General features: G+C 39.8%; 2 protein-coding genes and 1 non-coding gene across 3 annotated transcripts; all 3 read right to left on the reverse strand.

Moving 5' to 3' along the window:
- Window positions 1-1,211: 1,211 nt before the first annotated feature.
- Window positions 1,212-17,670, reverse strand: tmf1 (TATA element modulatory factor 1). Its single transcript, XM_037678621.1, has 17 exons — window positions 17,048-17,670; window positions 15,595-16,958; window positions 13,763-13,866; window positions 13,307-13,433; window positions 13,066-13,171; window positions 12,492-12,634; window positions 12,056-12,222; window positions 10,203-10,359; window positions 9,612-9,704; window positions 7,773-7,929; window positions 7,494-7,686; window positions 2,423-2,492; window positions 2,252-2,344; window positions 2,046-2,165; window positions 1,772-1,924; window positions 1,514-1,639; window positions 1,212-1,356 (listed from the first exon to the last, which is right to left on the reverse strand). The coding sequence occupies exons 1-17, from the start codon at window positions 17,181-17,183 to the stop codon at window positions 1,216-1,218; spliced, it is 3,450 nt and encodes a 1,149-aa protein (XP_037534549.1). The 5' UTR covers window positions 17,184-17,670; the 3' UTR covers window positions 1,212-1,215.
- On the reverse strand, window positions 4,754-4,826 carry trnar-acg. Its single transcript has one exon. It is a non-coding gene; the product is annotated as a tRNA-Arg (tRNA).
- A 945-nt stretch (window positions 17,671-18,615) lies between the features above and the next one.
- On the reverse strand, window positions 18,616-23,761 carry uba3 (ubiquitin-like modifier activating enzyme 3). Its single transcript, XM_037678627.1, has 18 exons — window positions 23,742-23,761; window positions 23,596-23,631; window positions 22,969-23,089; window positions 22,796-22,876; window positions 22,620-22,702; window positions 22,449-22,529; window positions 22,212-22,255; window positions 21,758-21,822; window positions 21,466-21,621; window positions 21,276-21,378; window positions 20,853-20,966; window positions 19,676-19,729; window positions 19,512-19,548; window positions 19,334-19,415; window positions 19,157-19,257; window positions 19,016-19,079; window positions 18,827-18,881; window positions 18,616-18,721 (listed from the first exon to the last, which is right to left on the reverse strand). The coding sequence occupies exons 1-18, from the start codon at window positions 23,759-23,761 to the stop codon at window positions 18,633-18,635; spliced, it is 1,386 nt and encodes a 461-aa protein (XP_037534555.1). The 3' UTR covers window positions 18,616-18,632.
- Between the last annotated feature and the right edge of the window lie 1,065 nt (window positions 23,762-24,826).

The following is a 24,826-nucleotide window of genomic DNA, read 5'->3' on the forward strand; positions in this document are numbered from 1 at the left end:
GAGTCACGAGGACTCATTTAGACCCATTTTAGACAAACACAGATGAGGTACATACAACAACAGACAATCATATAAAAGCATATAAAATGGAAAGTAAATAAAATAAATGTTTAACAGGTCTATCTTGTAAATGAGTCCCCATGACTCAATGAAACTAACCTGTATAAATAACGGGTGAATGAGTTAATATAAAATTGAAACAAAACCCAGCTACATTAAAAAATGATGTAAAATACAAAAAACAGTCTGCATTGGTTTTTGCAATGAACAGTTGTTTAAAGTCCCAGAGGTCAAAGTTGACAACTTCAGATCTTTTTTGCAAAGAAGGCCCTTTTGCCAAGTTCGGTCCACACTGAGGGTACACTGCAGGTAATTATGTCTCGAGTGTGCACGCTGTAGCTGCACTGACAAAGTGACATGTAACACACATGTAGATGCATCATATATGCATCTACATGTGTGTTACACATGCATCATCGTATGTATTGTATGTGTGCAATTTGTTCCTAGAATTTACTAAAAATATATATATATTTAAAACTAATGTGATCCAGTATGTGCATGAAATATGATTTTCAATCAATTTTAGATATTATGGTTATTAAAATTAATTGATGTTTAATAAGAATACTTTTCTTAGTGAATTGGGTGGAAGTGCAAACACTAAATGTGCTTTCATACATTTAAATAATGACATTTTCCACCACCCAAATCTGTTTATTCGTTTGACACATGTATACAGTTTAAAATCCAACAGACTACTCGCAGTTACACACTGAATTTTGTGATTTGTATTGTGTTCAGAATACAAACAGTACTTTGTACAATAGTTTATGTTTAATATACATTTCTTAAACAGTTCTGAAAATTAGGAAACAAATTTGTACAGTGCAAAAATCCTTCACCCTGTCAGTCACTCTGTACAACGTCAGGTTCAATCATCAGCCAGGTTTAAACTAATGTCTTTAAGATTAAACTAGGATGTTTTCATCAAAGGCTGACCATCCTTCATACCGATTTGATGACGACATTTTACGTAATTTCAACATTCCCACTTAAATTAAATACATAAGTAAAATTAAATAAAATACAATGAGAACATTTCTTCACAGTGAATAAACTTTAAATGTTTGCCTATACCTTTCTGTGAATAACACAATCAACTGATTTGTGCCTCAAAAGGGGAAAAATGTTAAAAATTTGAGTGAAGCTAGTTTATTTCTGATTCTTCAGCAATTCATCAATCTGGGTTTTATACATGTTCTTTACATCCTCAAGGTCCAGTCTCAGCTCCTCTGCTTCTTCGGCCTTTTCCCCGTACATCTGCAGAATGGTGTTGTGCCTCTGCTCCAGGTCCTAAAATGTGCAGCAACAGAAATAAAACAACATTTCTGCAACTTTTCACATGCACAGCTGAAACAGAACCTATAATTCAGAAACCAGGGTACTCATGTCACATGTATTTTCTAAATAACATTTAATCTAAAACTGTTGTGTTGTTTGCTTTTTGTACCTTGAGCTGAACCGTCAGCTTGGGGATTTCCGTCACCTTCTCTTCCATCTCATCGTTTTGATTTGTGAGTCGAACCAGTTCCTCTGCCATCACAGAGCGACTCCTCTCCAAATTAGCAATCTCAAGCTAAGAACGCGGGGTGAAAAAAGCAAAAGGCTGATCTGTAATTATCGGTGCAAACGTTCAGACGCGCAGAGCTTTTCGTTGCATCAGTAGGCGTCTACACATGAAATGTTTTGAAGTCGTACAGTGCGATACCTGCAGTTGGGCTATTTCTCCTTCTCTCAGTTTGAGCTGAGACTGGAGGTTCTCTAGGATGCTGGAGCCTCCGGACAGTCTGGCTGCCTCGTACAGGTTGGTTCCACTCATCGACATGCTCATGGTTCCCAGAGAGTGGTCTAAAGAGTCGTCCTGTGGCAAACAATATTATTAAAAAAATCATACACACAAACTCACCTTCACAGACTTCATTTGACTTTGTATTTTTTAAAGAGTAAGTCCTGATTAAGGCAATGAGGAAAGACGGGTGCACCTGGGAGAGAACAGAGATGTGCAGCCCAGCATTCTCTGCCCCACTGACGGAGCTCGAGCGGGACAAGGAGGGGGTGGAGGAGCCTGGGAGCTCGCCGGAGTGTGTCATAGCCTTACGCTCCTGACGGGGGAGATATTAAATAAACAAGTTTATATTGAATTTAAAGAAAAAAAACAAAGATTGTTGATAAACAGTTTCTTCTGAACCTTTTCCTTCAGCGCTTCTTGTGCCAAGTAGCATTTCTTCTTCTCTTGCTCTACCTTCATCTTTTCCATCTCAAGCTGGTTGGTCAGCAGCAGCTAGTCAAGGCAGTAGAAGTACATCACAAGGTGTTTCATACTGGATAATATTAGAAGCAAGTAAAAGTATTATGGTACCTTTTCCTTTTTGGTTTCGTCTTGCATGCGACTGTACTCTCCTCGCAGATTTGTCAATTCAGCATGCTCCCTGTATCATAATCACAAAAAATAACAATAAATATTAAATTAATTAATTAAAAAATTCATCAGTTAAAACATTTAACAACATGGGGCTTAAAGGAGAGATGGGCATCGACCAAAATACCAAAGTATTTGTAAGAATCGACAAACTCAATAGGAACACCATTCAAAGATGGTGAAACAACACAACAGCTGGATGCTGATTTTAAAAGAACCTAAGCCACAAATGCACAGAGGATCAAGGGACATTTCTCCTCACAGGACCCATGGAGCATGTGGAGGGCATTAAGCAGAGAACAGATTATAAAGGCAGATGTGCACAATGCCCTAGGGACCGAGAGGAGTTTTTCAGGGTGACCTCAGCTGAATTAAGGAGGGCATTCAGGAGGATTATTCCTCACAAAGCAACCGCCCCAGACAACATCCTCAGGAAAGTGCAGAAAGAATGTGCCGATCAGCTCTGCGAGGTGCTGGCCGACATCTTTAACTCCTCACTCACCCTGGCAACAGTTCTCACCTGCCTGAAGACTGCCACCATCATCCCATTTCCAAAGAGCTCTGCAGTGACTGGTCTGGATGACTATCGGCCAGAGGCCCTCACCATGATAGTCGCTAAATGCTTTGAAAGAATGGTGATGATCCACATCAAAACAACCATCACCATCAACGAGGACCCTCACCAGTACACATACCACAAGAACCGATCAACAGAAGATGCCGTCTCTTCTGTGGTCTACACTGCTCTCACCAACCTGGAACAGAAGGACTCCTACGTCCGTATGCTCTTTGTGGACTTCATGTCTGCCTTCAATACCATGATTCTCCAGACCCTGATGGACAAAACTACTCACACTAGGACTAAGCCCCTCCATTTGCAACTGGGTCCTGGACTTCTTAACAAACAGACCTCAGTCTGTGAGGATCCACAACTTCTCCTCCTCCGTATCCCTAAGCACTGGCACCCCTCAGGGCTGTGTGCTGAGCCCCCTCCTGTTCATTCTGCTCATGTATGATTGTGCACCTACCCATCCAGGCTGTCATATTGTAAAGTTTGCAAATGATACAGTGGTGGTTGGATGCCTCACAAACAATGATGAGTCCAGCTACAGGCAGGGGGTGTAACATCTGGAGAGCTGGTGCAGGAAGAACAACCTTCACATCAATGTGAAGAAGACGAAGGAGATGGTCGTGGACTTCAAACAGAACAAGCACAAACCCCGCTAAATATAGGAGGATCTGCAGTGGAAGTGGTCTCTAGCTACAAGTACTTGGGTGTACACCTGAATGACAACCTCAGCTGGGGCAACAACACCACCAGCTTGATCAAGAAAGCTCATCAGAGACTGTACTTCCTCAGACGGCTGAGATGAGCTGGTCTGGGAAGCTCAGTCCTCACCTCCTTCTACAGGTGTGCAGTGGAGAGCATCCTGTGCTCCAGCATCAACGTGTGGCATGGAGGCTGCACAGCTGCAGAAAGAGGTGAAGGCTGCACAGAAGTCTGTCAGAGTCAGTCTCCCCACCATCACAGACATCTACACCTCCAGATGCAGGAAGAGGGCGACCTGCATCATGAAGGACCTCGCTCACTCAGCACACACACTTTTTGCCCCACTCCCCTCAGGTAGAAGGTTGACTGAGGAGACTGAGGAACTGAAGAGAAAACTAAGGAACAGCTTCTACCCTGAAGCTGTTAGACTCATGAATCCCTAATCAGGATTATCACTGTGAAAAAAAAATAAAGTCACTGTAATGCCACGTGATTGTTGATATGTTCTGCTGACTAACCATGCTACTGCTCTCATGCTGCTGATTTATTTCATGCTGCTGCTGTTTGGCGTATTGTTTTTGCACTATTAAGCGTTTAGCATATTCTTAGTTTAGCATTTTTCTTAGTTCATATCTTAGATCTTATTACTGTTTTTCTTTTGAAATTTATACTTTTGTTGGATGTAACTGGGACTGTGTACACAATTTTGTTCCACCACATGTACCACATGTGGTGTGTATGACAATAGATATCCTTGACCTTGAGATAAGATAAGAGGAAGGACTGCTGGGACCGACTTCCTGTTTTAAAACAACATCCCTTTGGTTTTGTCACCGTACTATTTTGTAAGTCGTACAGCAATTTTTCTCCACTGCTGTGACTGAGTGAGACATACAGTAAGTCTGCATGTATCCCTGTTTGATTAAACACATTTTACAGCAAGCTATTTATTTCCGTACGAAGAAATGGAAAAAAAAAATTCTTATAGGATCAAAATGAATCGAGCCAGCCAGGAGTCGAACCTAGAATCTTCTGATCCGTAGTCAGACGCGTTATCCATTGCGCCACTGGCCCTGTGTGAGGCCCTGCCTCCGTACCAAAGATAAACCGCTGCAGAGGCCACGTGGCTCAGCATGAGTCTTTCTCACAAAGGGGGGAGGAGGGTGGAAGGGTGGTGGAAGGGTGGTGGAAGGTGGGCGGTACTGCAGCCTTACAAATGAGTGAACACAGAAACAGAGCGACAAGAACTAGAAATACAAAAGACCTGCGGTTTCCTGAGGCCTTGAGACAGTTTTATCTTTCAGAAATCTAAGCTGTTGACTTTCTTTACAGAAACAGTGCTGTGCAAAAGTCTTGAGCCATCCCTCATTTTACTTCAGAGCAGGGTTTAAATGGCTAGTTTACTAAAATGGCTCTAAACAAAAAAAATATAATAATTCTATTGAAATTAGCCGTTTGCCTATTCGTCTGTTGAATTGTGCCAACACTGTTTCATAACTTTTTATACCCGACTGCTTCACATGCCGGTGTAAAGTAAAAAAAAAAAAAATGGTATGAAAATAGACAGTGAAAAATAACTTAAAATGAGTAGAAAAATCAACTGAAATAAAAGAATAAATAAAAACACTTTCACAAATGCATAAAAAAATGTTTTTGACTGCTAATTCACAAAAGATTGCAGTAGAGTTTGGTTCAATAGAACATATAGAGAAATGAACGAGGCCTAAAACTTTTGCACGGTGTTTAAAAAAAAAGAACCAGCTACAGAAATATGGACTTCATGCTTGCTCTCTTTATATTGAATTATTTTGAATTGGAACATTTATTGAAACATTTTGAAAACAAAAGGAAACAGAATAAGAAAAAATGTAATCACGATTTTATGATCTTGCTGAAAACGTTTATAGTGCCTGTAAAAAAGTATGAATAAAAAGTGTGAATACTGTACAGTGCCTGGCGAAAGTATTCGGCCCCCTTGAACTTTTCAACCTTTTGCCACATTTCAGGCTTCAAACATAAAGATATAAAATTTTAATTTTTTTGAGAAGAATCAACAAGTGGGACACAATCGTGAAGTGGAATGAAATTTATTGGATGTGTCAAAACTTTTTTAACAAATAAAAAACTGAAAAGTGGGGCGTGCAATATTATTCGGCCCCCTTGTGTTAATACTTTGTAGCGCCGCCTTCTGCTGCAGTTCCAGCTGCAAGTCTCTTGGGGTTTGTCTCTATCAGTTTTGCACATGGAGACACTGAAATTCTGCCCATTCTTTCTTGCAAAACAGCTCGAGCTCAGTGAGGTTGGATGGAGAGCGTTTGTGAACAGCAGTCTTCAGCGCTTTCCACAGATTCTCGATTGGATTCAGGTCTGGACTTTGACGGCCATTCCGACACCTGGATACGTTTATTTGTGAACCATTCCATTGTAGATTTGGCTTCATGTTTTGGATCATTGTCTTGTTGGAAGATAAATCTCCGTCCCAGTCTCAGGTCTCTTGCAGACTCAAACAGGTTTTCTTCCAGAATGGTCCTGTATTTGGCCCCATCCATCTTCCCATCAATTCTAACCATCTTCCCTGTCCCTGCTGACGAAAAGCAGGCCCAAACCATGATGCTGCCACCACCATGTTTGACAGTGGGGATGGTGTGTTCAGGGTGATGAGCTGTGTTGCTTTTATGCCAAACATATCATTTTGCATTGTGGCCAAACAGTTAGATTTTGGTTTCATCTGACCAGAGCACCTTCTTCCACATGTTTGGTGTGTCTCCCAGGTGCTTGTGGCAAACTTTAAACAACACTTTTTATGGATATCTTTGAGAAATGTCTTTCTTCTTGCCACTCTTCCATAAAGGCCAGATTTGTGCAGTGTACGACTGATTGTTGTCCTATGGACAGACTCTCCCACCTCAGCTGTAGATCTCTGCAGTTCATCCAGAGTGATCATGGGCCTCTTGGCTGCATCTCTGATCAGTCTTCTCCTTGTTCGAGATGAAAGTTTAGAGGGACGGCTGGGTCTTGGTAGATTTGCAGTGGTCTGATACTCCTTCCATTTCAATATGATTGCTTGCACAGTGCTCTTTGGGATGTTTAAAGCTTGGGAAATATTTTTGTATCCCAATCCAGCTTTAAACTTCTCCACAATAGTATCTCAGACCTGCCTGGTGTGTTCCTTGGTCTTCATGATGCTCTCTGCGCTTTTAACAGAACCCTGAGACTATCACAGAGCAGGTGCATTTATACAGAGACTTGATTACACACAGGTGGATTCTATTTATCATCATCAGTCATTTGGGACAACATTGGATCATCCATAGATCTTCACTGAACTTCTGGAGTGAGTTTGTTGCACTGAAAGTAAAGGGGCCCAATAATATTGCACGCCCCACTTTTCAGTTTTTTATTTGTTAAAAAAGTTTGACACATCCAATAAATTTCATTCCACTTCACGATTGTGTCCCACTTGTTGATTCTTCACAATAAAATTTCAATTTTATATCTTTATTTTTGAAGCCTGAAATGTGGCAAAAGGTTGAAAAGTTCAAGGGGGCCGAATACTTTCGCAAGGCACTGTATATAGGCACTGTGAATTCATAATTTCTGGAATTTAAAATATACTACTCCCAAAGATTAGTAAAGTTCAAATGCAAGTCAGGTCAGCTACTAAAAGATTCGTTGACAAGGCAAAGAAAAATCCAATGATGTCAAAAACAGTCAAATTTCACAGCTTGCCGTTTACCTTACCTGCTGCTCTCATCCTCCAGTTTCTCTCTCTTGTTTTTTTCAGCCTCCAGCTGTGTCAGAATTCGGGCCTTTTCCTGACGGAGCAAAGAACTCTGGGATTCCAGAGAGGCCAGCTGAGACTTCATAGATAACAGTTCTTCTGTTGCCGATCGCTCTTTCTCCACAGCTACAGCCAGCTGTACCTGGGCTTCCACTGTTGAGGAAAAGAGCAAAACTATGTTAAAAGGTTTTGAGTACCGGTACTTGTTGTACTAATATAGAGTGTATCCAGTGTCTCACCAAGCCTGTCAGAAAAGCTCTTCTCTAGTTTTTCCCAGGATGCAGTTTGACCGCCCAGTGAAGCCTGTAGGTTCTCGATTTGTCTCAGTAAAGGCCGTGTAGCCGAGGTCATGTTCTGGCTGAGCTCCTGGTTTCTTGTCTCTGCCTCCTGCAGTCTCTGAAAGGCAAGAGAAACGTGGACTGTCAGTCAAAACTGTATAGTTTGCTTTTGCATACTTGTTAAAAAACTACCGTAACTTCCGGACTATAAGCCTCTACTTTTTTCACAGGCTTTGAACACAGTGGCTTAAACAATGCTGCAGCTAATGTATGGATTTTTTTTGTTGTTTTATTTTTTTTGATGGACTAACAAGCTTCAAGCTGCCAAAACATTTAGCCTCGTCACATCCGGGCGCTCACATAACTGCCCAATACACGTCTCTCTTGGGGGGTTGGTCCTAATGACTCAATGAGACTACCTGTATAAATAAAGGTTACAAAAACATAATCTGACCAAACTAAATGACCAAACAGGCCACAGTGGACCAATGAAACAGGGAAAATTTATTTCCCCCCTCCCTGGGGGTACAACAAAGTATTTCCATCCACTCGAAATAAGTGTGAATCATGCATTAATGTGGCACTTGGAGCTCTGTGGGAGAATTACTAGCGGTGAGAAATTGTTTACCAAAACCGGCCTCATGTTCAGAGCAAGTTTTGCTCAAGCCTGCCTGTGGATCCTGACAGCAGAGCAGTAGGGCTTTAACAGACTACTCGAGTAATCGACAGGTCGATTCCTAGGACATCTATCAAGTTTTTAAATTTCACTTTGAGTATTCGCAGTGACGTCATTACGTCGCAGTTATGTCATAGCGTCACGTGTCACGTGATCCGCACCGGGCTACTAGTAGAAGCTACCAAATGGATTCCTCCAAGCAGACGGAGCGGAGCAGGTCCAGTCTTGGCAAACAGGTAGAAATGCATCAATAGTCTGGAAATAATTCACTAAAGATGAATCTTCCGGTTCAACTACCGTAAGGAAACAGAAAACGAATCAACTTCCTGACTGTTTGGAGCTTGTTGCGAACCGGTGTTATACCATTTTCTGTGACATACACAGACAAATTAACATATTAACCTCAAAAACTAAACCTAATGCGCACCACAGCTGGCGATGGTGCGGGGTGGTCGACCGCCCCACTGTTTGTAGTCTCATTTTTGATGTGCTGCACGTTTCTTCACTTTTGCAGCTTAATAACTAATAGTTTTGTTTTTCCTGTGACTTATTTGCAGTGTGATAAATGGTAGGAGCATAATATATGCTCCCAATGTTTTGTTGGTCTTTTTTTGTAAATAATAAATGATGTTTTTTTTTGCGGTTTTATTATTTTTTTATTTTTTCATCGTGAGATCCTATGACGTCATCAACTACTCGAGTTCTACTCGAGTTTTATTATGTTAATGTAGAGTTTAAAAATTATGTAGGCGTTCAACCCCTACAGAGCAGTGTAAAAAAAAAATCCTCTACAAGAGGAAGATGAAGTTGGCGAACAATGACTTCCTGGTAGGCTACTGTTTTTTTTTTTTTTTTACCAACCGTGTTACAGGCACTGTTCAGAAAAACAAAAATTTACTGTATGTATTTGTGTACATTACCAGTACGTATTAAATGAAAACTTTAAACAATCTTCGTGTAAATATCTCATGTTACAACGTGGACATCCGTGACTTATATACAAGCATATATATGCATGTACAGATTTATTCATTTTAATTTAGTGGGCACGGCTTATATTCAGGTGCGCTCAATAGTCCAGAAGTTACGGTACTTTACACACATTATATGGACCTTTTCATTACCTGCTGAAGCTCACTGATCTCTTCCCTCAAATAATCTTCTTTTCTTGCCTGCTGTTGCTCGGCCCTCTGCAGAGCAAGCCTCAGGTCAGCCACCTGCACAGCCAAACCAAATTAAAGTTTCATTAAAAGGTTCAAGTTTTAATCTGTGTTTACTCCTTGCAAAGCTGAATATTAAATCCCAAATTCTACATGACCAGGAGTTTCTGACTAAGACATCACTGCTTTTGGTCTTTTATTTATGTGTAATTTAAAGCACAGTTTGTGCTAAAGTAATCACAAAGTAGCAATAAAACTTATTGTGTAAAACTGAAGAGCGGCACTAATTTGTGATACTTTAAACTTAGTAGTCATTAAAATATAGTCCAATTTATAACCGTTAGAAAACACAAAGCAAATGGTAAAATATACATTGTGAAATACTTTGTAATGCTGCTAAATGAATCCAGCTGTATAAAAATGTACAAATCTGCCCACTGTGAAGATGAATACAAGATATTACTCTAAACTATTTGTTGCTGTATTAGTTCTGTTTTTATCTAAAGCAAACAAAGATGGTCCATGCTGAGTATCTCCGTCATTGATCTGTGTTACCTGGTTGGCCAGTGCCTCCTGCTGAATCCTCGCCTCCTCCTGAGCCTTCTCCAGAGCTACACTCAGCTGCTCCTTCGCTTGGGTTTCTCTGCTCAGAGCAACCTCCTCGGCCTCACTGGCTCTGCTGGCGTTCACCTTGTGAAGCTCTGCCAGCTCCCTGGAAACACAGACGCAAAAACTAGTCATCACTGCAAACCTCTAAACACGTTACACCATCTGTGGGCTTTCACCATTTGCTTTGAAACAAACAGACCACATACATTTCATAATATTAATTTAATAGCATACTTTTGCTTATCAGTACTTATGTTTGGACCAACAACCAAGCTGCTTCAGATGAACCCTATAAAATTACTCCTATCAAATAAATCTGATAATCTACGCAAGCTGATCTCTGACTGAAAATACAAAACTTTTCACAGACATTTAAAAGTAAAAAGTGGCTTCAAACTGTTCCTCATACGGTGATTCACTTGTAGTAAAGAGGAACAGAATCAGATCACTCTTGGGAATATATTTGCTACTGACAGAGCTGCCAACTCTTGAGTCCTGAGCAGTGACAGCATCACAATCGTCCTCTTTACTCCACAGGTAAATGTTCTGACACAATAAAAAAAAAACTATTAACTTAAGATCTCCATTTGCATTATTTCCTTGACAGATGATTTTTTTTCCTTAATTAGCTAATTCAGATTCATACAGGAAGTGGATTTACCTTTGCTTGATTTTTTTTTGGGGGGGGGGGGGGGGGGGTTATAACCCTTTACTTTTCCTTTATTTTTTACAAAAAATTGTGCAGGCATCTATGTACCAACACTTCCATAATATTTTGTTTTTTAAAAGCAAAAAGATGTCGTGAAACTCCAGCCACGCCTCATTCCAAACTCTAAAGAAATTCTGTGCTGCACTTTGTTTGCATACAGCGTTTGGAGCAGGAGAGCCACAAATGTTTGCTCCAGGATGTTTCCCAGCTCTGGGCAGACATCCAGAATAAATCACCAACACAAGACTAAAGCCCAGCCCGTCACTTTGCTACTATTTGTTTTATGTTTATTTAACCGTTATTTTACCAGGATTTAAAAAAACATTGAAATTAAAAACCTCTTTTTCAAGGGCGACCTGGCCAAGAGGCAGCAACAAATACAACACAATTACACAGTTAAAAGAAAATGTCGAGCTATAAAAACAGGTACTATAAAACAAGCTAGCTATTAAAACGGGTACGTGTCATTGAATTGGCCTCAATAACTTTTAAGTTTGGATGAAAAAGCACTGAGTGAGATGAACTCATTCAATCTCAGAGTTTCTTGTAGCAAGTTCCAAGAAGAGGGAGCAGAGTGAACGAAGGCCTTCTTACCCAATTCAGTCAAAGCAAAAGGGACAGAAAGAAGCAGCAAATCGTGTAAGAGTCAACATTTAACAGTGCAATTGCAGTACACATACATACAGACCGGCAGAAGTCCAAGCAGTGCCTTGTAAAGAAAAGTTAACCAATGGGAGTTCCTTCAGGCAGCGAAACCAGGCCATCCACTCAGAAATCACAATGTTGTGTATAGTTTTTCAACAAACTATAGTGTAGTTTGTTAAAAAAAAAACTTACAGCTGAAGGACTCTACACCAAAGTTATTTAACTTAAAGCTGTTTACAGTCACTTTATTTAATGTGGAGGACAATGATCAGGACTATGAATAAGTAATAACCAAGCAGCCTGAAAAACCCACATTTACTTTATGAAACCATGTGAATGTATGATATTTATGTTTAGAGTCCACATCAGTCTCTTAAGCTCTCACTGAATAACTCTTGGGGATCTCTGGTTCTCAGTATTAACAGCTGAGTGTTTTAATATTTACTTATAAGCGTTGTCAAGGGCAGCCTGAAGGCTCCTGTTTTTCTCCTGCAGCTCGTCGGTGTCCAGCTGCAGCCTGCTCAGCTCCTTCTCCTGCTGCTCCACCACAGCATTCAGCTTCTTGATGTTCTCCCTGTGCTGTTTCTCCACCTCCTCCTTCCCATCTAAAACCTGCACACAATCAACAGGTAATCAGAATTATAGCAAGCGTAACTCAGGTCAGGAACAGCTGACTGTGGAATAGAAGCAGAAAGGAATAAACATTTACAATAAAAGTGGCATAACCCCTAAATTAAGCACTGGATTAGTGACTTCAAAACCAATGAATGAACAAATATTAACCACGTTTTTCAAGACACAGAAGAATGGATAACTCCTGACAATATGCGAAGGCCTTTCTAGCCTCATTAGTTATACTGGATGTTTTATTGGGTCCTGACCTGCTGCAGGAGCTTAAGTTCATCCTCTTGCTCTTTGACTTTCTTCTGCTGTTTTGTGATCTTTCCATCACTCTCCTTCTCTTTGGCACGCAGCTTCTTGATGATGTTACTCTGCTGCAGCTGCTGTTTTGACAGCTTTTCGCCTACGAGAGAAAATAAATGATTGACGTTGAGGCCATTCAGAAAGTCAGTCACGTGCAGTGCTGTCATTCACACAAAACAGTTTCTGTTTCCCCAAGTTACTGGTGTCTTTTGAACACCATTTCTTTATAAAGATGTTTTTAAATCAAAGCTTGAATCACGATTGGCACTGCACATGGTCTGTCAGATTCAGAATACTTATAAATTAATAGTATGTGTTTAAATGCGACAATACGTAACCCCCAATTAGGATTTGTTTATCCAAGGCCCTTCGCATTTACGATGAGGTGCTTCCTCTTGGGTAAATGGTTAGTGAAGAATCTTGAGATAAATCTCCAAAGGTTTTAACATTTTACCATGAGGTAAAGTAAGAGCAATTTGGACACAAATAACATCAACTTCTGTAAGGAGGTGGTGTTTTAACAAGTCTTACCTTCTTCCAGCAGACCTCTGATCTGCTCTTCCTTATCTCTGATGAGCTCCATCGTATCGCTGGAGTTTAATCTTGTAGAAAGCTCTTCTCGCAAGCCCTTTATTTCCTGCAGAACAAAATAAATTACAAGTAAAATATCACATTATCTGAAGCACTTTTATACAACTTTGAAGAACATCTATTTAAAGTGATCTTGTGTGAACAAAGGGAGAAAACTAGAATCCCTAGAAACTAGAGTTACCTTCTTAGCAATGTCTCTCTCTTTGCAGGCCAGCTGAGCCTTTCTTTCTGCATCTGCGATGCGCTGTGTGAACTCCTCCTGTAAGGACTGCACGGTGGAACTCTCTTCCTTCAAATTTATTAGCTCACTGAAGAATAAACAGTTGTTAACGTATACACTTTATCAGTATAAAGGCCTACATTCCTTTAAAGCATTTGCACATTTTGTCTAGAAGCACTTGGAACAATGAGATCAAAAAACACACTTTCAAATACTTGTTTGATGAGCTTCACGTACACATTCACAGGGCTGGTATACGGATTTAGAAATAACATAACACTTACTTCTCTGATAGTTTGTTGGATATTTTAAAGCTACATTTTGGCATTTCCTTATTTGATTTGGATATAAACAAATGCATGTGTTATGAAAACTTACAAGGCCTTTGCAAGCGGGACGTGCGAGAGGTTTACTCACTCTTTTAGGTTGTCACACTCCTCCTCTAGCTTGGCCTTGTCTTTGCTAACAGCCAGCAGCTGAGACTCCCTCTTCTCAAGACGACTTGACAGATCATCGATGACCTAAAACAAATAATCAGATTTTATGGCTTTATAGCAAATATTGCAGAAACTATAATTAATTTCCCCAATGAGGATTAATAGAGTACAATATATACATATACAGTAGCCCCTCGCTACTTCGTGGTTCAACTTTTGTCAACAACAAAAAAATTGTACAGTGCAGTACACAACACACAATTGTCAACTTTACAGTAATATTACTGTACTGACATGGTTGGGAAAAAGTTAATAATAATAATAATAATAAATTTGGACAAGTGCCGCCATTTTGTAGTTTTCTTTCAAGAAGCCTACACAGTAATCACCACTCGTACTACATTGCCCATAAGTCAATACTGTGCTGTAGTGCCTCCGGCCGCTGCTTTCTGCCAAACAGAAAATGAAGTCATGATTGCCGAACTGAATTTTCAAACGTGAGATTTTAATCATGTCACTTGGACAATCCAACATTTTTCAGTCAGGTCATCTGAACAGTTTCTTTTTTTTTCCCTGAAACATTTCGCCTTCCATCCAGAAGGCTTCATCAGTCAAGGAAAAACACAACACAAAACTAATTCTTCCCCCAACAGTTTACTCCAAAGTGGAACAAACCAGTTTTGTTGGTGCTAAGATGGGCTCTTTGGCACGACCCCTCCTCTGGTGTCGGCCCTCTCCCTCATCGACAGTCATGTCAAACTGGTTCGAAACCAACAAAGTCCATGCTCAATAATCCTGACTGAAAATTGTTGGACTGTATATCTGGATAATTGAGCATGGACTTTGTTGGTCACTTGGACAAGTTTCTTTGAGAAAATTTAACTTTACAAACATAAGATTAACAAGAAAGAAATCGTGTCAGGACACGTCTCTTTAAGAAACGGTGCATGTGCTGTGTAACCCAGGCACCGAATGGCTGCACAGAACCGGACCCCCAGACTCAGCGGTGAACACGAGAGCTTCTGGCTGACCCATGAGGACTTCCAAGAGGGGACATGGGCCGCCGAAGGTCCGCCGTTGTTTCCAGAGCCAATCGAGACTTTTTTCATCTCTTGGGTCGGAGCAGAACTTTCTGCAGAGCCAGGTAAGTAAAATTTAGTAGCTACATACACAGTACTGTACGTATGTTGTTAGAATACTGTAGGTTTAAGAGTTTAGAACATTGCAAAAGTGTGGGAAGGGTTTCTAAAGCCTTAAAATATAAATACTAATATAATGTCCCTATTTCGCAGTTTTTAATTTATTGCAGGGGGGGGATCAATTCTGTGAAATGTGAAGAAATTTAATTATGACTTGGAATTTTTTGATTACTATTTGATATGGGGCGAAAATTAAAATGTAACAAATCTGCTGTTATCATCGGCTGCCTTGATTTCTAAAGATCTGTATCAACCACAGAAAATCTCATATCAGCCAATCTCATACGCACAACTTATTTAGCTATTTATGGTTTTGTTGCATGTATTTACTAACATGTTATATAAAAAATGTATTGAAATTGGGCGTTTGTTTTATACCTTTATAAACCTTATTTTTAAGCTCCTATAAAGCGTCTTTGAGTACTTATAAAAGTGCTACACAAATAAAATGTATTATTGTTATTATTTAATCTGGACCATTAAAACCTTTGAACTTTAGCAGAATAGTATATTTGACAATAAACACAAAAAGTATGAAAATAGCGGTAATGACGTTAAATAAACAAATCTTTACAGCATTTACTAGAAGCTACACTTGTCTTTAAAAAGTTACCTTTTGAAACTCTAAAATCTGGACAGTTGAGACACTCTTCATCTCTTCTGTGATTGGCGCAGAACGCGTTTCTTCAGCTTCAGAGCTACAATCCAACTGTGTGACGTTACCATCACATCCCAGATCTGTCAGTTCCTCAGGCTGCTCACTGTTCACAGGTGTCACACTTCGCCCACTTTCCTCCATCTCATCCAGAGACTGCTCCCTTGCTGCCTCAACGTAGACCTCCTCTTCCTCCTCCCCCACATTCTCTGCCACTGGATTATCCTGCTTCTGACACGTCTCTGTCAAAGAAGCAGGGCCTGCAGTGACAGATGCCAGAGTCTGACTGCCAGGGATCTCATCATCTGAGTTAACCTCACTGACACTCTGGCTGTCCAGTGACTGCACACTAAAGGAATCGATACGCTCAAATGCATCGGAGGAGGAACCGCAGCTCTCTGTGAGTTTGGGGTAGTCCTCAAGTCGAGGAAAATCTCCACAAGTGGAGGCAGAGAGAAGCTGGAAGGAGCCCTGCATTAAATGAAGACCAGTTTTGCTCTCACCAGTTTCTTGTCGAGAGCTGGCTGAGCTCTCACTCAACACACTTTCATGGTCAAGCACTTCAATATCACTAGTTGTGGAGGTTCCTGAAGAAAAAGCACTAACAGGAGGGGAGGGTGTGTCATTCTGACGATCCTCCGTCTTTAAGTCTTTATGACCTGAAAGTACTTCCTTCGAGGGTGTCGAGGCCGAGGGATCTGGAGGGGTAGAGCTCTTTGCTTCAGAAGGAGATGGTTCAGAAGAGTTTGTGGTATCCTTCTGTGGTTGATGTTCAGATGAAGAGTCTAGCTGCTCTGTTGCAGACTCCACAGAAAACGATGACTCAGCATCTGTCTTAACACAGCTTGTTTCACTGTCAGGGTTGAAAGGGAGGTCACTGGGAGAAGAAACAGGAGAAACTGGCTGAAGGAGGATAGTGTCGGAATACGATGACGCAGGTGATGATTTGGTGTCCTCTGGCTCATTCTCAGCAATGCCCTGACTCTCAGACCTCGAATCAGCAGGTCCCTCTGGCCTTTGACTCTGTTCATCTTTTTGGACCTGAAGCTCTGCTGTTTCACTTTGTTCCTCCTTCTCCTGAGGCCGTCTCCGAGACTTAGCAGGGGGTACAGACACAACTTTAGTTGTGGTCGCAGCTTGAGAATCTCCAGGTGACAGAAAGGCATTAAAAAAGTTATCAGATTCATCGACGACAGTGCGGGTGACAGGGGTAGTGATGGCTTCTGATGAAGTAGGAGGTGTGGCGGTCTCTTCAGCAGGCGCTTCCCACTGTGCCATTCCCCATCCTCCACTTACCAAAAGCTTACCAGGTACAGTAACATCTAAGGAAAAGTGGACATCAGGTTGAACTTTGTGTTTGATATGGATTCTCACATTTTATCTCCATTTGCTACTTTCGCTATATGCTTACCGTCATAAGGCATTACAGTTGTCTCCCCCCATTGGTCCTCCTCTTTGATGTCCAGAACACGGTCAATTGACTTCTGGGCTGTTGTTAAAGCTTGTTTAGCGAAGCTGGACAGGTGAGAAGCATTGAACCAACTCATTCTGAAGAAGCTAAGCTAATTAGCAACACAAATGGTTGACTTTAACGGTTTCGGTGTTGATACACTCTCGTCACTTAACCACCCTCCGCATTTTTTTTTTTTTTTACATTAATTTACAATAACCTGTTGGTGTTAGTCCGAAATGATTCTGTCCTGAGAACCTCTGTGGACGGTGAGCTACAGTCAAACTAGTTTAAAAAGCTGGAAAAGTCGTTAGCTATAGCGGTCTGACACTAGTCGAGATAGTTTTCAGCTGGAAAACGGGTAAACCGACACTTAACATAGATGCTCACTACAAGTCTGTCATGTGTAAACATGTACCGGTAAATATACCACATCAAAGTCTGGGACAGTTGTCAAATGAGGTCAAATTCCAGGATTAATTCGGGTTTATTTCAGCTCTCCTACTCGGCCGTCTTAGTTTGTTTTGGTCGCTCGACTCGCAGCTCTGCGTTAGCTTTAGCCTGCTCGCTACTTCCTTTCCACGTAGCACAATGACGTCACGATTCCGGGTTGGGTCAGATGTTGCCTTCGTGGAAAGTCGTAAATTTAGCTTTCCATGTTTTAATTTAGAAAAACCAAACATATACAGTATAGGTCTCGCGTTAGAACGTTACACTTTCAAGATTTCTTTAAAAAAAAATTAACATTTCATATGGTTTATTAAAATTATGCATTGCTCTCTTCTAGCCATGAAACTTATTTTATGCAAATGGTAGGATTCGCATCCCCCTACATATGAACACTGGATAAAAGAAGTCATGTGTCTTATTCATCTGGAAAAGATTAGATATTCTCTGAAACGTTCTGCTGAGAGATTTTGGGACACTTGGCAGTCATTTATAGTATGTCCTATGTTTAAAGTATGTTAATGCCTGACATGATCCAGTGTGGGAGGAGATTTTGTTGTGTGCGTGTGTATGTGTGTCAGGAAATAAATTCAATAAAAAGACTGATTTAAAAAAAAAATTATATATATATGCATTGTAATAACTTAGGTTGACAGGTAATTTCCGACACACACAAATGCAGCATGAAAGGAGATTTGTGCAAGGCAGAGGTCCAAAGAATCAGCAATATTCAAATGTTTTACAACTTGATACCAAAATTATTTAAGAAAGTAGTTTTTATTCCAGTTCACACTTTCACAACACAACCACTAAAAATAACTGTACATAAATAAATAAATATGCAAATTCAGAACAACTAAATAATATTTTGAAGAAAAACCCTCGTTGACCTTTTTCTGCATGTAACAAACAACAAGGTAACGAACATAAGAAACAAAAACAATTAGGCATTTTCAAATAATCATCAAAATATGACAAAATATAACCAATAATTTGGATTTCAGTGCAAAACATCAACTCCTATCAATAATGTCATTAAATCAGTCAAACTAGTTGTAATGATTATTAGTTTGATTGAATAAGCAGTAAACTATACTAGTTAGGAGGTAAAGCAAAGTCTGAACAGCATGGTTTGGGGTGTGGTGACATCTGCTACTGCCAGTTCTTGTCTGTCCATCAGCCCCAACTCTGGAAAAAGAAAAGAAAAAAAGGCAACACGATTAAATACGTTTTTTTTTTATATATATATATATACAGAAATGTAAAAAGGAAAATGTCAGGAAAGCACCTTACCCTTTAAGGTTTTGGACAGATTTGGCCGTGTCCTCTGTTCAATTGATGCAACGGACTGTCAAAAGAAAAAAAACTTTAAATGAAGCCAAAACTTGTAAATTTTACAAGATAAGACGTTTTACACAAAAATAAACAATATGTTACATAATATTTTATCATTAAACTCAAACTAAACAAATGTGACTTTACCTTCAAATATAAAGTTTTTCCTTTGCCATCAATTGTTGCTGTTAAAGCAGGTGATTTCATTTGCCTGAAAAAAAACATTACACTGGACTGTCAAAAACTAAATGTTTAAAAAGTCTAACATGTGATTAAAGAGAAACATACAAGGAGGCACTCTCAGTCAGGTAGTCCAACACCTCCTGGAGTTTGGAGGCTGGAGCAAAGTGCAGATCCTGTGGAACTTGGCTGCAAGCTGAGCAGTTTTCCTACATCAGGAAGAGGAACAGCACGACTCAATCTCTGCAGCATGTATGAACTGGAGGTAAGAATTCTAAGACAAACCTTTCGTTCAGCCTCAAATGTGTACGTGTACAGGCCATCCACATCATTGAACACCATGTAGTTACTGAGAGGCACATAGGCACTGCACAAAACAGGTTGCATCATGAGAAATGATCAAATGTGCAAAATGAAATACATTTGTTTGTGGATAAGGTGGCAAAACAGATTTAAAACTTACCTTGTTGCTAATTTGAAAACCTCAATTGCACAAGCAGCTGGGTGGAATAAAACAGAAAGAAAAAACATTGACACCTGTGTGTTTAATCAGTCCTTTTAAGAAATGGTTAACTCATACAGGATCTTAGGTCTCCACTATTTTACCGTCCATTCCAAACTACTTACCAGCAATAACAGCATTTGTAGATGCTACAGCTGGGATAATCCTCTTAACAACACCTGCAATATTGAAAGAGTCTGTTTTGTTCCCTCATTAACATTAAATTAAAATAAAACAGAAAACAATAAGCATCCAGTGAAATAATTAAGAACAAAGCAAATCCTCTAATTAAAGTGAACATCAAGAGAATATGTTGCAAATTTAACCTTTTTTGCACAAATAAAAGTCACTGACACAGCCCGGAATCAAAGGATCCACAGCGAGTGGAAGAGCTCGTTATGGTTTATACACCGTATTTTCTGCCGTACACGTCGCTCCGCCCTACAAGTCGCATCTGTCCCAATATGTCTAATAAAGTGGGGAAAAAACATAAATATGTCACTTTGCCGTATAAGTTGCATCTATTATGCGTCATCGCTGACACATCGCGTTCTTACGCGTCACCGCTGACAACCTGGAAATGTGGGTCGGTGTTGTGCCAAAAATCGATTGGCTGCCAAATGGTGGCCGCAGGAGCGTGCACGAGAGGACTTTAACAAGAATTTAACTAGATTAACACTTAAAAACTATTATTTGTTTGCTCGAAATTATAGTAAAGGTGTGTTTCAGTTGAACTTTTACTTAATAAATGCACTTCAATGGTCAAATCAGCTGAATTTCGCAGGGGTGACGCAGCAAAATGAAGCTGATTTGATGGTTGTTCCAGGCACGATCCTGGAGCTGGACAAAGGTGGCAGACAATGGCAAGCCAATTGTGTCATTAATAGCCACTTTTACTTATTACATGACACATCGGCATGCCAAACTACTGGAATGCCATCTAGCAGCTGAAGGTAGTGTTCAATATTTTCAATGTCAGAATGAATTAATTTTTTTTAATTACTTTATTTTACCAGGAAGAAATCCATTGAGATCATTGGTCTCTTTTACAAGGATGTCCTGGACAATATGCAAATACAGCAACACAGTCATATGTCAAAATGGTCATATCTCAGCCAAAATTTGGTTTATAAATATGGGGAAAAAGCATAAATAAGTCGCTTCAGTGTATAAGTCGCAGGGCATGTGAATTACGCAGAAACTGTGACTTATAGGCCGGAAAATACGGTACCTCATTTTCCGGAGGTGGTGTATAAAAACTAGTCAGACGCTTGTGGAAACAGGCGTGCTCTTCATACTCACCCTGTGTTAGTCTGTAAGTGACTCCTGTTATGTTGAACTCTGCTGCCCTCTCTAGAGATCTCTGGAAAACCCACTGGATGTGCTCTGGGTCATCGCCATCCAGGGCAACACCATCTAATCAACAAGAAAACCGCGTACGGCACATTATACGCCCATCGACAAACTAGAAACTTGGAGTGGGGTGATGAACAGTGTATGACACACTATCTAGTGACGAAGCATAAGTGTATGATTTTTTGTTAAATTATCTTGAGTGAATCAGAAGTTTTGGAAAGGACAAGAGAAAGTTTACAAACCTACGTACAGAAGGACAGAGACTATACCAAAATACATCTGCCTTTTGTCAGGAAGTTAACAATCAAAACCTAACTCACACTGAAGCATCAATAAAAACGACAAAAGGAGTGGTAGTGTGACTTTTACCTCCAAATGGCACCTCTTTAGGCCACTGCAGTATTCGAACGTATTCAATGCAATGTTCAGGCAAGCGAGGCATTGATGCTATTGTGCACATGGGGAAGTTGATCTAAATAAAACAGGTTGATCTTAGCAAAAAAATTAAAATTAAAATCTGAACAAAGATGCTACTTTGCAGCAAGCTGTGCTAACTTACTTGAGGAGGATACAGCTCAAGTGTACAGTCAATGCAGGCACTCAAGCCAGGGAGAATGACCCTGGCATTGCCTTTAAAGCCTTCAGTCCCACCGTCAACAAGTGGAATGATGGATGACTGATCCAATTCACCATCTTCATACACCAGCAAAGAAAGCTGCACGGAAAAACAGATGGTTGAAACTTTAGTCATAATATTAAAGATATGATACTAACCTGCAACAATCTGACTCAGTCAAAGCGTCAGAAAACGTGGAACTTTTTAAGATTTCAGTGAAAAGAAAACAACTTACCAGCATACCATTTATCCACCGCCGAGCAACGATGGAGTCGAGACCGCAGACAATAATATGGAATTCTAAATACAGACGATACATTAATTTGATTTGAGTTAATTGATTAAAGTGTTAATTGATCAAAACACTTATAAAGGTGAAGCATAAACTGATTCAAAGCTATCATTGTATATAAAATTCATTAAACCACATCAAACCTTAAAAGCCATTTAAAGTAGGAATGTCTCATTGACTGCCTCCCACTGTGTGTTGTTGCTTATCATGAGCTGATTTTATAAAAGTGCCTTCCAAGTGTGAAAAAACTAAATGCAAATGGATCACCAAGGCGTTTAAAGTAAAAAGAGAAAATCTGGGAATATTTCAAACATAAATCATGTATCAGAGAGAAATACCATAATTGGGTCAACCAAGACAAGAAAGATTAGAACTTGTTGGTCCTTAAGATACTTACGTCTATAAAATCTTTCATCTAAATCTTGAATTTTCTTATAATGTCTGCATAAATTGTTAAGAAAATGGTCGATTTTAGACTAAGTGCTTATTGGCTTTTACTGCCTTAGATATGTAATTTTCTGTAAACTAAATAAAATTAATATGTGCCCTCTGTGATTAGGATTGTGGATTTGGGACAATTCTGGCCCTTTTTGTACTAAAAGGAATGAAGAATGGCAAGTGACTAAAAAGATACGGGATCACATGGCATCCAGGTATCCGGCTGTTGATGAAATCAGCTGCAACATCTGCCTTTGGTCGTCCTACATCTTTGGACCTGTTAAAAAATGCAAACCTTTAAAAATTCATTTCTGCTTTTCTTTCATCGTGAAATAACAATAGGTGCCACAATTATAAGAAAACTGACCTGAAGAGAAACTGACGATTCAGGTTGGAAACATCAATGGTGTCCATGTCGACCACATTAATGTTTTGAAAGCCCGATAAAGCCTGAATGTGGAGTGGAGAGAAGAAAACCAATCACATATTAATATTTCAATAGTAATCAATGTTCAATAGATGTCAAAATTACTTTGAACGTACCAGATCTTTCAGCAGCTCACAACCCAGTCCACCTGCACCAATAACCAGGATTTTGCAGGTTTCCAACAAATACGCCAAAGACTGAAATAAAATGTTAACACGTATACTAAAAAATGCAAACTGGCACACAACAGAGGATAATATTGCCATAAAACTCTGGATTAAACTGCTACCTTCGGGCTGGGCTCAAAGTCTGGGTGTATAAATGGTCCCGACCTCTCCAGGAATTTTTTTATGTGGTTCCATCGGCCTTCCCATTCACAGGTACCTCCACAGCCTCCATCCACCACCATCCTGAAGATGACATGAAGTTATAACATCGGCAGTACCTCTGGCAGAATGAATGCTTCACAGCTGGATTGTTGGGGCACCAAAGAACCCTCAGTGTTCTCTCGGGTATCATGAAACACGGCTTAAGGTCAATGAGTTTAGGAGAAGAGGCTTGTACAGATAAAGAAATCAAACCCAATATAAGCACCATTTAAAGGTCTAACTTTTACTGTAATTAAAAAGGTTGGTCTGACAGGTGAGGGTTTCTGACCCTTATTTCCTCCTCAGCTCCAAACATGTAAACACATTAGCCTTAAGCTAGAGCTACTTCAGAAAAAACATAAACCTCTGACTAAACACACAATGGCTTGACATATTAGTTACTTACGATTAGCTAATCTAAGCAATACCCCTTAAACTAGCTACTCGAATAATTTGTTTACAACCAAGCTGTTTTCTTTTTAACGTCAACCTACTTCCGGTCTAGAAACCGCAAACCTTCCGCCAGCTCTATTTAATTGATCACTAACTTCTCTGTCAGCTCCACTACTCTCCTCTTTTTCTTCCTATAAAAGAGAGAATAATAGAAGATTGATTCGTGCTGTGCTCCCGTAGGTTAATGACATTTGAAAGCATCTTTCGGGGTTTATTGCTTGATTCATCAGCGGCTACTTACGGCTCATCCATCTCCGCCATGTTTGTTACTTCAAATGTCAGAGTAGGCCGTGGGAAATACACACGTTCACAGAGCTAACTAATGAATATTACAGTAAAAGTATACAATTAAACTATTCCTAAAATTAATATTAAAAAATGTATTCTAATTTGTTACTATAAAAAGCTGAGGCGCGAGATTCATTGTTCTGTATCTGTATTATGTGGCTAGAAAATCATTTGCCCTATTGTTTTAAAAGCAGCATCGGCATCAAGCTGTTTACAATTCTGTAATTACAACAATGAACCTACAGATGGCAGCATTTCCAGCCTGTATCTGCCCAGTGCTGGCAAGAGCTTCAAATTCTACAGGTTCCTTTTTCATGCTTTAAATGTCTGACTTTAAAAGCTTCTCTTTTCTCTCTCACGTATTGCAATTTTCTAGTTTTTATTACAAAAACAGTAACTATGAAAGAGCTGTCTTGGTTCATTCTGGTGAAAGATCATGTGAATTATGGGTGATAAATTATAGCTGATTTCATTGAAGGAAGCTATGTGTTCATAAACTTTTTTTTTTTCTTTCAAAATTGATTCAGAGTGTACCCTTTGTATATTGGTAGTCAATTATGTGCTATATTCTCTATTTTTCAGATGGTAAATAACTGTATGTTCCAGTATGGCTGCACATTAGAACAGTTGGTTGTCACTGCAAGAAGATCCTAAGTTCAGCTTTCCTTGTAAAATTTACAAGGACTCCCCATGCATGCATGGATTTTCTATAGGTACTGCAGTTTTCCACCAACAGTCTAAAAACACGTTAGACTAATTGGAGAGTTTAAAGTGGACTTAGGTGTGAGTGTGTTCATGCATGGTTGCTTGACTCTAAGCTGCCCTGTTATGGACTCGTGACTTGACCAGGAAGTACCTTGTCTCTCACCTGACTGAGATGTCTGCACTACACTGAAAGGTGAAGTGTCAAGTACATCTGCCCCATGTTCTTCTGCAAGTAAGGTCCATGGACCAAACTGCATGCCAATATTCAAGTGCTTTAAGTTTCTATTATAAACACTACTAAACAGAAGAAAGTTCCAGATGTTAAAAAGAAGC

The sequence above is a fragment of the Nematolebias whitei genome, chromosome 7, assembly GCF_014905685.2.
Source record: "Nematolebias whitei isolate Nwh7 chromosome 7, NemWhi1, whole genome shotgun sequence".
In the NCBI taxonomy this organism is placed as follows: Eukaryota; Metazoa; Chordata; class Actinopteri; order Cyprinodontiformes; family Rivulidae; genus Nematolebias; species Nematolebias whitei.

Coding starts and splice junctions, on each gene's coding strand:
- tmf1 (XM_037678621.1), bottom strand. CDS start 17,183: ATGAGTTGGTTCAATGCTTCTCACCTGTCCAGCTTCGCTAAACAAGCT. Junction 12,635..13,065: donor CAGAGGTCTGCTGGAAGAAG/GTAAGACTTGTT, acceptor TTTCTCTCGTAG/GCGAAAAGCTGTCAAAACAG. Junction 1,925..2,045: donor ACATCTCTGTTCTCTCCCAG/GTGCACCCGTCT, acceptor TGTTTGCCACAG/GACGACTCTTTAGACCACTC.
- uba3 (XM_037678627.1), bottom strand. CDS start 23,761: ATGGCGGAGATGGATGAGCC. Junction 20,967..21,275: donor TAAAGAGGTGCCATTTGGAG/GTAAAAGTCACA, acceptor CTTGTTGATTAG/ATGGTGTTGCCCTGGATGGC. Junction 19,549..19,675: donor TACAAATGCTGTTATTGCTG/GTAAGTAGTTTG, acceptor TATTCCACCCAG/CTGCTTGTGCAATTGAGGTT.